The sequence below is a fragment of the Taudactylus pleione genome, unplaced genomic scaffold (assembly GCF_031769625.1).
Source record: "Taudactylus pleione unplaced genomic scaffold, aTauple2 ptg000066l, whole genome shotgun sequence".
Taxonomy (NCBI): domain Eukaryota; kingdom Metazoa; phylum Chordata; class Amphibia; order Anura; family Myobatrachidae; genus Taudactylus; species Taudactylus pleione.
The window spans coordinates 28550305-28562500 of record NW_028284468.1 but is presented as its reverse complement, the minus strand read 5'-3'; the positions used below and the strand labels follow the sequence as shown (position 1 = coordinate 28562500).

General features: G+C 40.0%; 1 protein-coding gene across 1 annotated transcript in view; it reads left to right on the top strand.

The window, feature by feature from the left end:
- USP7 (ubiquitin specific peptidase 7) overlaps positions 1 to 11993 on the top strand; it is a 161103-nt gene extending 149110 nt beyond the window's left edge. Inside the window, exons 28-32 of the mRNA XM_088466762.1 lie at positions 4859 to 4958; positions 5165 to 5284; positions 6922 to 6993; positions 9491 to 9581; positions 10605 to 11993. Of these exons, the coding sequence (XP_088322888.1) occupies positions 4859 to 4958; positions 5165 to 5284; positions 6922 to 6993; positions 9491 to 9581; positions 10605 to 10711 (490 nt within the window). The 3' untranslated portion in view covers positions 10712 to 11993. The remainder of the gene's footprint in view (positions 1 to 4858; positions 4959 to 5164; positions 5285 to 6921; positions 6994 to 9490; positions 9582 to 10604) is intronic.
- The last annotated feature ends 203 nt before the right edge of the window (positions 11994 to 12196 follow it).

The window sequence follows — 12196 nt, the reverse complement described above, 5'->3', positions numbered from 1 at the left end:
TTCTGGCCACTCTTCCATAAAGCCCAGCTCTATGGAGTGTACGGCTTATTGTGGTCACATGCACAGATACTCCAGCCTTTGCTGTGGAACTCTGCAGCTCCTTCAGGGTTACCTATGGTCTCTGTGCTGCTTCTCTGATTAATGCCTTCCTTGCCCGGTCTGTGAGTTTTGGTGGGCAGCCCTCTCTTGGTAGGTTTGTTGTGGTACCATGTTCTTTCCATTTGTTGATGGATTTGATGGTGCTCCAGGGGATCATCAAAGATTTGGATATTTTTTTATAACTCAACCCAGAATTGTACTTCTCAACAACTTTGTCCCTGACTTGTTTGGAGAGCTCCTTGGTCTTCATGGGTGTGATGCCTCTTGCTTAGTGGTAAAGAGATGGCAGTCAGCGCTCACATAAAAGGGTAAATAGATAACCACTAGCTGCTTCTTCAGGAAGTGTCCCTACAAACATACAAACAAAAAAGAGGAAAGCGCTCTGTGGTATTCAGTTGTGTAAATGAAACTAAAAATATAGATAATTTATGTGGGGTAAAACAACTATGTATGTAAAACAACCTGTTCTAAATTAAGATTCTAGATGTTAATTTGAGTCCTTTTTATGTAGGTAACGTTCGGGTTACGTCTGGTGGGCAAAAACTGTAGGCTGGAGGTTGAGTGTTGATGTCTTAATTATAGTCTTAATGAATCCAGAAATTAATAAATATGTCCTAATGTAATCAAGAGTCAGTGATGTGTTGTGGTGGATCTGTATCAGGTAGGCAATAACTAGGCAGAATCTTGTATACAGATGCTGCCAGCAATAACTTTAGGCACAGTCTTGTATATTCAAGAAGCTGTAGGTGCCCCCTTTGTCACAACAGAAACCACCTCGGAGATAAGGAGCGCAGTATCAGGGTCTTAGGGACACTATCATGCAGTATCAGGTAAGGTGAAGTAAGAAGTACTTAACCGGTTATGATGTCTGGTGGTCCATCTCCTCCCTGCGTCCTGGTGGGCTGAGTGAAATGTAAAAAGGGGAGCTCAGAAATAATGCAGCACAGGTATTGCCTCAATAATTAAAAAGGTGTATTTAATGAAAAAATAAACTACAATGGTACAAAGATATAGTCACCCCTAGACAGGTGGTGATACAATAGCCTTAACCATGAGTCAGTGGGTTAGGTCCCAATGCGTTTCATCCCTTCTTGGTACTTTTTCAAGGGCAAAAGGTGCAATGTCCTGTTTTTTCCGCCTTAAATAGCGGTATTCCTCATTAATTAAGCCTGGATGTGCGGTGTTCTGCCGTACTTCCGGGTCCTGAGTGGTGCGCATGCGCATTGCGCTAGTCTCCTCATCTATGCTAGAGGTTGTGTAAACCTTCATTATGCAGTTCAGACTTGTCTCTCGTCCAGTGTAATTCAGGCAGTGCTGTTGCTTGATGCATCATTAATGCGCTCCGCTGCCTGTGCTACTGTCTCCAATGATGTTGGCGGCCATCTTTGGTAGGGGAATGTGCATATGCCTGTCTCTGTACATGTACATATAGCCTAACGGTGGCCATTTTGGGTACGCTCATAGCGCATTATATAACATTAATTCATGTGTAAATTGAACCTGAAGGTGTGTAGTATTTTGTTTTGACAAATGTAAATGCAAAACACAAACATGCAGTGCTCAAGTCAATGTAATAGTACACCTAGATAATTGTGCACTCTTCAATAACTGGAGTCTATACCCCCATGGAGCTGGGGGGGAAGGGGCACCTAAAAAATCAGCTAATCCTAAAGAGGTATATTAGAGTAACAAATATTAGGACGTGGTAATAAAAGAAGGACCGTGACTGATGAATATATATATTAAATAGTCTGATGTGTGTCCAGAGTGTCAATGTTGATTTATATTTATAAAAAAATCAAATGGACTGACTTTCATATTTTGGCCTCTGTTCACCACCACAATGGCTTTGAAATGAAACAAACAAGATGTGCTTTAACTGCAGACTTTCAGATTTAATTTGAGGGTAATTACATCCAAATCAGGTGAACGGTGTAGGAATTACAACGGTTTCTATATGTGCCTCCCACTTTTTAAGGGGCCAAAAGTAATGGGACTATCAACTCAAAAGCTATTTCATGGACAGGTGTGAGCTATTCCCTCGTTATTTCATTATCAATTAAGCAGGTAAAAGGTCTGGAGTTGATTCTAGGTGTGACATTTGCATTTGGAATCAGTTGTTGTTGACTCTCAGTATGAGATCCAAAGAGCTGTCACTATCAGTGAAGCAAGCCATCCTTAGACTGAAAAATCAAAACAAACCCATCAGAGAGATAGCAAAAACATTAGGTGTGGCCAAATCAACTGTTTGGAACATTCTTAAAAAGAAAGAACGCATCGGAGAGTTCAGCAACACCGGAAGACCATGGAAGAAAACTCTGGTGGATGACAGAAGAATTATTTCCCTGGTGAAGAAAAACCCCTTCACAACAGTTGGCCAAATCAAGAACACTCTCCAGGAGGTAGGTGTATATGTGTCAAAGTCAAGAATCAAGAGAAGACTTCACAAGAGTGAATATAGAGGGTTCACCACAAGATGTAAACATTGGTGAGCCACAAAAACAGGAAGACCAGATTAGAGTTTGCCAAACAACATCTAAAAAGCCATTACAGTTCTGGAACAACATCCTATGGACAGATGAGACAAAGATCAACTTGTACCAGAGTGATGGGAAGAGAAGAGTATGGAGAAGGAAAGGAACTGCTCATGATCCAAAACATACCACCTCATCAGTGAACCGTGGTGGTAGTGTCATGGCGTGGGCATGTATGGCTGCCAATGGAACTGGTTCCCTTGTATTTATTGATGATGTGACTGCTGACAAAAGCAGCAGAATGAATTCTGAAGTGTTTCGGACAATATTATATGCTCATATTCAGTCAAATGCTTCAGAACTCATTGAACGGCGCTTCACAGTGCAGATGGACAATGATCCGAAGCATACTGCAAAAGCAACCAAAGAGTTTTTTTAAGGCTAAAAAAATGGAATGTTATGCAATGGCCAAGTCAATCCCCTGACCGGAATCCGATTGAGCATGCATTTCACTTGATGAAGACTAAACTGAAAGGAAAATGCCCCCAAGAACATGCAGGAACTGAAGACATTTGCAGTAGAGGCCTGGCAGAGCATCACCAGGGATGAAACCCAGCGTCTGGTGATGTCTATGCGTTCCAGACTTCAGGCTGTAATTGCCTGCAAAGGATTTGCAACAAAGTATTAAAAAGTGAGTTAGATTTAGGATTGTTTAGTTTGTCCTGTGACACTCTCCTGTGATGGGGATGGAGGTTGGGTAGTCTGTCCTAGTAGAGCTTTTGGTGTAAGGTCAATAATAACTGCTGTTTCTTTATATGGAATCTCTTCTGATTAATATTGTCTTAGCATTCAGTAAAATGTGTAGCCGCTGTTACTTTTGCTATACAGTTTTAAAAATCCAGTTTTGCATGTGAAAGGGGTATAGTTTCAAGTATGGGGGTATGCATAAGACTCCTAGGGGTCAATCCTATTATGTGCGAGTTGTCGATGCAACGGCCTTAAAGCGCAGGCAACTGACTGACCCTTCGCGGCCCGCTCCGAGCACGAATTCTGTGAATTTTGCTCAGTGCTATGGGGCTGCAAGCAAAATTCTGCGAATCCAAGCTGCCGTAAAGTGATTAAAATGATAAATTGCTGTGATGACTCGCACCGGCGAGATCATTGCGGCTAATAGGATTGACCCCCTAATACTATACTGTGTATATTTTTAATGCTTAGCTTTTTAGTGAGGAGGATTAGACTACTTTTTGCTCCTGTCCTATATTACCAATCTATAGGTACAGATGTGTCTTCATACATCTAGACTCAATACATCACACAGCGCGAATTGCCTGGCGTAAGTGAGCCGACAGGTCCCGTGCAACGCTGCTAGCGTTGGGCATATTTGTTTGACGAAAATGCATACCAGCAGACTGTTCTGATTCATTTGATATGTGACTCTTGTATATGTGTGGACACCTGAGTCTGGATATGAATCACAATGGAACTTGGAATGAAAAAAGCTGTGGCTGCTACACTGCAGCACTTCGTATACAGATTCAGAGACTCAGTCGCACACCGATATCAAGCATTGAAAATCTAATCAGAACAGTGTGCTGGTGCGTCCTAGTTCCATCGTATTGTGACTTAGACGCATTTTTGGCATAAAAAGGCACCCAGCGCTAGCAGAGTCTCATGGACCTGGTGCGCCGAGAGGGGCCTTTTACGGCATGACTGCAGCAATGATGTGTAAGGTCACATCTATTTGGTGTGTAGTGCAGCATCGGAGTTAGGAAGCGAGTACTAATTTTTTGCTGACTAATATGAATATTTTGTACTGCTTTTTAATATGTTATATAAAATATTGGTTGCTCATATCAGCTTAAGTCTTTCACACGTGGATGAAGCGAGGGATTTAATAGAGTCTAGAAAATAAGAAATGTCCCCCAGCAATAACATTTGATTACTACATGGTAAATAGAAATCCAGAGATCTTTTGCAACACATCTCTTGATTTTTTTTTCTTTATTATGTAGTATTCAAATCTTCTTGCCAAGTCTATTGCAGTGTGTTGGGGGATTGTTTTATTTCTTTTTCCCTTTCTGATATGTTAGTAAAATGGTACAAGTATTTTGGTATGGTAGATATTCTCTATATGCTGTGTCACCAGCAGATGGAGCTAGACAGCAGATCGGTGTGGCATTCATGCTATGTTAGCATGAGCTTTATACATTCACAGTAATATATTTTTTTCACATTGTATGCGGTTTGAGAATAAAAGTATTTTATTTATTTTTCTTTTTAAGGCTGCTAGAAATTGTAAGCTACAAGATAATCGGGGTACACCAAGAGGAGGAACTACTAGAGTGCTTATCACCTGCTACAAGTCGAACATTTCGAATAGAGGTAAATTGATGGCCAGCTATTTCCTGCTGAGCTGCTTCTCTATAATAGTTCTGTATTATAGAGGCTCTGTATAATAGCTATTGCAGCCAATAGGCTTCATTTGTTTAGGTGTCCCTGAAACAAAGTTGATGTAGTAATCTTATTGATACTTGTCTAAGACAAGCGTTAGGCTGGTATATCAACAAACTTTTTCAATGGTGTTACAGGAAATCCCTCTGGACCAGGTTGACATTGACAAAGAAAATGAGATGTTAATTACTGTGGCCCATTTTCACAAGGAGGTGTTTGGCACATTTGGAATCCCATTTTTGCTAAGGATACAACAGGTATGTATCAATTTATCCATTGCTTACAGTGGTCTGGCTAGGTTCTTGCATTCATACAGCATCATTTTTTAAATAGTATCTGAATTTCATAAGTTGTTCCATATGGGTAAAAGTAAAGGTGTGCAAACTATATAAAAGGTAACTTGGAGGGTTTTTAGTACATCACAGCACGGCTTATTTTGTCATTTGTATCTGGGTCCTCTGTCCTTTTGTGTTATGCATACTTAAGTTGTATACTTAATTTCTGAAAAATGCAACGGGAGACCTGTATGAACATTAAGCTATGCCCCAGATAAGGTAGTGGTGTCTCTACCAATTCCACATTTTTTACACTGTACTAAAAAAAAAAACTGTCTAATTAAAATAAACATGCGCCCAGCTCTTTGATACTGTAATATTGAACGCTGTACTCTGTCATTACAAGTGAGAGATCATTTAGTCTTTATTTTAGACCTAGGATCACTGCAGCCATTTATGTCCACGTTGGGCTTTGCTTGGTTGCATCAGTTCCACAAGTAGCTGGTTACTGTCTAGCCTTCTGTTTTATTTATTTTATTAGCAGTTATTTATATAGTGCACACATATTCTGCAACACTTTACAGAGACTATTTGGCCACTCACATGAGTTCCTGCCTCAGTGGAGCTTACAATCTATATTCCCTACCACATGTACATGCACACACTTTTCTCCTAGTAAAGTCTTCAGATTTTCCAGTGTTGTATGACTACTATAGCAACCACAGTCATAAGGCATATGATTTAGTGAGGCAAGAGACTTTGAAATACCCTTATGAGTTTTGTTTTCACTGTGACATCTTTCTCCTGCTCACACTCTTCTCTTCCTTAACATGACATCCTGAGAGCCTGTGTCTCTTTAGCAGACTGTCTTGCAGTCGGACAATGTATTTTGCATCTGATGCATGATTAAAATATACTTTCTTTTTATTGAAGGGAAAAAAATATTTCTATGGGTTTGCTGCTTTAACGTGTCATGTTTTATTTATGCTTGCAGTGGTGTAAGCTAACTTCAAATTGTTATACAGATGTGTCCACATACATACATCCTCCGTCTGCTACAAGTCGCGCCACACAACGCTGGAGCTCAGCGTGACTTGGTAGTGCTGAGCGTCTTTTCATGCGACTTTTTACCTTCAAATGCGTCTTATTCGCACAGTGATGCAAATAGATAGCACGAGCAGCTTCTACTGATTAAAATTGCTTCTGCCGATAAAATGCTATGTTCTGTGTGACTGCGGGTGTATCTGCATGCTAAACACGGTTAGTGTTACAGCTGCTGACACTGTAACGTAGCGTTTCGCATGCAGATACACCCGTTCTCGCTCACAGAACATAGGCATGCTGCATATCATTTTAATCGGCAGAAGTTGCTTGTGCTATCTATTCACATCACTGTGTTGTGAGTAAGACACATTTGAAGGTAAAAAGACGCTCAGCGCTACAGTGTCACACTCCGGCATGGAGCGACTAGAAGGGCTGTTTAACGCACAAGCAGGCTAGATGTAGGAGGACCTATCTGTATTTTTGCTTTTTAAAGGGGCTGTTTTTGATTTTGCCAAGTTACCTATTCACATTATACATTCTTTCAAGAACTAAATTCAAAGACTATTTCTTATTAGGGTGAGCCTTTCAGAGAAGTAATGAAGAGGATTCAAGCTATGCTGGAAATACAAGAAAAAGAGTTTGAAAAGGTAGTGTTGAAATTGAATTTTACTCCTGTTGGATAATTTATAATTGGACCTCTTTAATATAGTTCAGATGAGCTGCCTTCCACGACTGCTACATTTTTGTTTTTAAGCAGCACCTACATATATGCTCAGTGGTGTCTTATTAGGTACACCTCCTTGTTAATGCAAATATCTAATCAGCCAATCGTATAGCTGCAATTCAATGATTAAACGCATGCAGTCGCACACAGATTCAATGATTAAACGCATGCATGGATGGTCAGGAGGTTTAGTAGTTCAGACTAAATAAGAATGGGAAGAAATGTGCTCCGTGGCTGGCTGTGGAATATTTGCTGGTCCCAGATGGGCTACTTTAAGTATTTCAGAAATAGGTAATAGTGCACAAGACAAAAAAACATCTCGTTAGCGAAAACAGTTTAGTATCAGAGTAGGTTGATGGACTACAGCAGAAGACCACCCAGAGTTCCACTTCTGTTAGATAACAATGGCAAGCTGAGATTACAGTGGGTACAGGCTCATCAAAACTGGACAATTAATATCGGAGAAACATTGTCATTTGTCAGGTCTGAAGAATCTTGATTTTTGCTGTGACCTATAGATAGATCACAGGGTAGGAATTTGACATAAATAACATGAATCCATGGGTCTACCCTGCCTTGTTAGAAGTTGCAGATCAGTTGCCCTCATCGGACCCTTTTTGATCTTGGAGCTTTGCACTATCAGGATATAATAGACTGGTTGCTATCTAACCAGGCAATGAAATATTGAAAAGATCACAGGCAGGTGGTTTCCCAGGAATGAGTTATGGCTTGAGTACTTGTTTCCTCACAAATGGGTGAACAGTGTTCTCCTTAGGGCCTTTTTGATGGGCTCTCCGTTCAGCATTTTACTGACATCGCCCTGGACAGTCCTAGCTTAGAGTGTGCTGGCATCGGTGTGCGGGGGGGGAGGGGGCTCTGTGGGCAGTGGAGGTGCTCATTGAGTGGGACCACTCCCACAGGAGGGATGATAACGACCGCCTCTGCCCCGGCCCATCCTGCACTTGGAGGTATGCTTCAGGCATTGCAGACTAGCAGCCTACCCCTCTCCTGTCTGGAGTTCACCGGGCAGTGGGTGAGATGCTGGGCGGAGAAGTGTGTGGATGGGCTTCTGTTGCCTTCTCTTCAGGTACCCAAAATCCCCCCTGCTGCCTTATAGTGCCATCCAGATTTGTTTTTTTTATCCTAATTAATTATTTAAATGGTTGTTTCCAGCATTGAAGGGATCAGGTGGCTTGGTGCACGCGTGTCATGGTTTAGTTGCAGCCATTGCCATAAAAGGTATTATAATTGCTACTTATTAAAGGGAAGTAACAATCCTCACCCAATGTTTTAACATTTCTGGAAAAATTGCACATTTTCAGTATGAATAATGATCATCTTATCCCAAGATGTGGGATTCTCATTAATAAGATATCATAGTCTGATTGCAGGGCATAAGCCAGCTGCTCATCACACCTGGCAATGCAGAGCGCAGTCAATGACTACCAAACAGCGGAGGAAGGGCAATATGGTCAGATTAGTTGTCAGCCCTTAATACAGTCAGTATTTCTGGTGGTTCCATAATGTTGTAAAGCGCAATCTTCAGCATGGTTCTAGTGCAGTCCTTACCTTAGGAGGCAACACCGATACGAAGTGTTACTTAACTGTACTCAGAGATTATCTTAACCCCATGCTGCAACATTCCGCTCCTGATTGGCAAGGGAGGATGCAGGGTAACATTGCTTCCACCCATAGAGCATGTGTGGCTACCTAGTAGTTTTGAGGAGCATGATATTATTACCAGTTAATAATATATATAATAATATATAACACACACACATTCTGCAGCGCTTTACAGAGAATATCTGGCCATTCACATCAGTCCCTGCCCCAGTAGAGCTTGCAATCTATATTCCCTATCGCATGCACACACACACTAGGGTTGGGTTCATTTTGTGTTGGGAGCCAATTAACCTATCAGTATATTTTTGGAGTGTGAGAGGAACCCCACGCAAGCACAGGGAGAATATACAAATGATCTTAATTATCTCTACATAATTTCATTCTGAGTTACCACGCTTGAGTCCTAACGAGCATAGTGATATTCTGGAATGATGCCTTAGATCGTTTTATAGACAATCATGACACATCAGTTGATTGACTTTCTTGTGTACGGTTGGTGCTACCTCCTTCCTGTACAATTCTAGACATTGGTAGACTCAGTGCTGCAGCTTGTACGGGTCATACCGGTGGCACAAACTTTATTAAGCAACTTTGATTGTTTTATTGTTTACTACCTGTGCCGTGTTGTAAAGGCTCAGTTTCTTAAACTAATCCAAGTGTTTTTGGGAAGAAGTACTCGTCCTTAGCATTCTCCTTTTTATAGCCAGGAAAAGGGAGAGTAAGTGGACTGCTTTATTAAGATGAAGAATGTTCTCTGTAAATGTAAGTCTGTCTTAAACATTAATTTCTGATTACAGTTCAAGTTTGCTATTGTAATGATGGGCCGGCATCAGTACATTAATGAAGAGGATTATGAAGTGAGTTTGAAAGATTTTGAGCCCCAGCCTGGTGAGTATAATCTCCAATATCAATATTCAAAATGTCTGTGTACATAGTCGTTATGTTCTATAGAAAGAATAACTACTGTGTACTGTGTCCAACTGATGAATAACTTGAATCACTAAGAATTAATAAACTGCTACGGAACGTGTGAGGATAATTAGGTGTATAGTTAGGATATATTGAGGGCAGCCAGAGGAGGATGTGTCGTGTTGACCAAAGGATTGAAGATTTGCAGAAGAGGGTGTTTCATAGTGTCAAAGGCAGCTGAGAGGTCAAGAAGGGTAAGTAAGAGTAATTTCCCATAGATTTGGCAGCAGGAAGGTCATTACTGACTTGTGAGGACAGTTTCAGTGGAAGAGACTGAAGTCTGTCATGGAGGGGATTGGAGGAATGAAAGGGATTAAGACGGCTGAAGACAATTTGCTCAAGGATCTTAGAGGTGAATGGCAGGAGATAGATAGGACGGTAGTTGGAATATAAACTGTAGGTGGTTTCAATAAGGGATGTCTACAGTTCTTTTTGGTGACCTATCTAAAATCCACTACTGGACATTAATATCGCTGACTGTTGTGCTTTTGTGTTTAATGTGTCAAAATGGTCTTGTGGTTATTTTGTGCAGTTTTTCAATTGATGCTGCAATGAGCCCTATCCCCTTCTTAATGGGGAATTACACATGGTTTCAATTAAAAATGTAATGTACCTGGTTTGCTTCAATTATCAAAATGTATTCCTGCACCAATTTTAACAGAAGTACAAATGTGTCCTTTAATTATTCATGAAAGCAGTGTTTCCCAACTCCAGTCCTTAGGAAACCCTAGCAGTACATGTTTTCCATACTTTGCTGGAACACAGGTGTATTCATTACTGTCTGAAACATTTTAAAATACTAACAGGTGGTAATTATTTCACTTGTAATTCTGTGAAGGAGACCTAGAAAACATATACTGTTAATGTTCAGGGCTGTAGTTGGGAAACACTGCATTTACTGTACTGCATATTTTAATGTTTATTCTTTTCTTCCTTCCCAAGGCAACATGTCACATCCCAGGCCTTGGCTAGGGCTTGATCACTTCAATAAAGCCCCAAAGAGAAGCCGCTACACATACCTTGAGAAAGCAATTAAGATCCATAACTGACTCGCCGTAACAAAGTTTATCCGAGACAAAGGACAAATAAGTGTGTGTGTGTGTGTGTGCACCTTTCTAACAACGCTAGAACTTTGGTACACGTGCACTATATCTGAAGTCTACAGCAAGAAGATTTGCTGCTGATGTTAATTTTATTTTGTTGAGGCTGTTCCGTTTGGCTTCTCTGTATCTATTGACTGCCCTTTTTGAGGAAAATGAAGGTGTTTTTATAAAGCTTGAATGCCAATTAATTATTTTATGGTAACTCTAAAGCAAGAATTAAGTAAAGAGCGTGGAAAGACTTTAGTAGAACAAAGGAATTGGCCCAATTTGTTCATAGAAAACATTGTATGAAGCATAAGATGGCTGGCTGCACGTCAGTCCTAGTGTTCCTATTCCACCGCCATTGCAGCAAGCAACACTTAGGTTTACACTCAAAAGATAAAGAATAAATCTCCCTTTAAAGTACATACTTGTGCATTTGTAAATGCAGAAACCCTTCAATAAATAGCAATCTAATTCATTGTGTACATTGTTGCCACTTTTTTGGGAATCGTCAAAACTTCCACACACTATCTGCAAACGCTGTCTTTGTATTCTATTAAACTACCGATTTGCAGATCAGATTTTAATCTAGGCGCATAGAATGAAAGATGTACAGGGCTGCTTGTTTGCAATTTAGAAAGACACCCAAACTTGGCAAAAATCTATGTATACCCACGTGTGTGTATATATACAGTATATAGCTGTTGCTGATTGGAAGAAAAAAAAACACCATTGTCATTTACCGCCTTTGAGCACAGAGGGCATGCTCACTAGTGTTTAGTAGGATAACGTTGTACAAAAATTACAGACCTAAAATTAAAATTGTATATTTAATTAACATGTACAAATTAACACATGGAGGTTCATATTGTTGGTTGAGTCTCAGTCTTTCACAGATGTTGATATTCTTGTGTGTAGTTTAATTTCCTATTTTCCGTGGGATTTTTTTTCTTTCTGTTTTTAGTTTTTTTTTTTTTTTCCTCCCGTTTCTCATTTTTTCTAATTTTGTGGGGTGGGTTATTTTTCTGTTGGTTTTTTGCCTCTTTACACTTAAGGACAGAAGCGTGTCTAGTTTGAGTGCAGTAAATAGGTTACAGCCATTCAAATTATTTTTACGTTCTCTCCTGGTCTCTTGTTTTTTGGGGGTTTTTTCCCGCTCTGTTAGCAGCAGTGTACAACTCTACCTGTATATTGCCTTTTTGCTGGAAAATGTTGTCTGTTGAATAAAAATTTTCTATAAAAATGATATTTCTGTGAATGATCTGCAATATTAACCCGACTGTCCATTTATAACACCCAAGTAATTGTCATCTGTAGGAAGATTTTACATAAATGCAGTGTTTTATTGGTTCTGCAGATGTTTCCCCATTTCCTATGTGTTCCTTTTTATGTTTATTTTTTGTTTATTTTGTTTTTTTTTTAATAAAATAGGTTTTCAGATGAATGAAA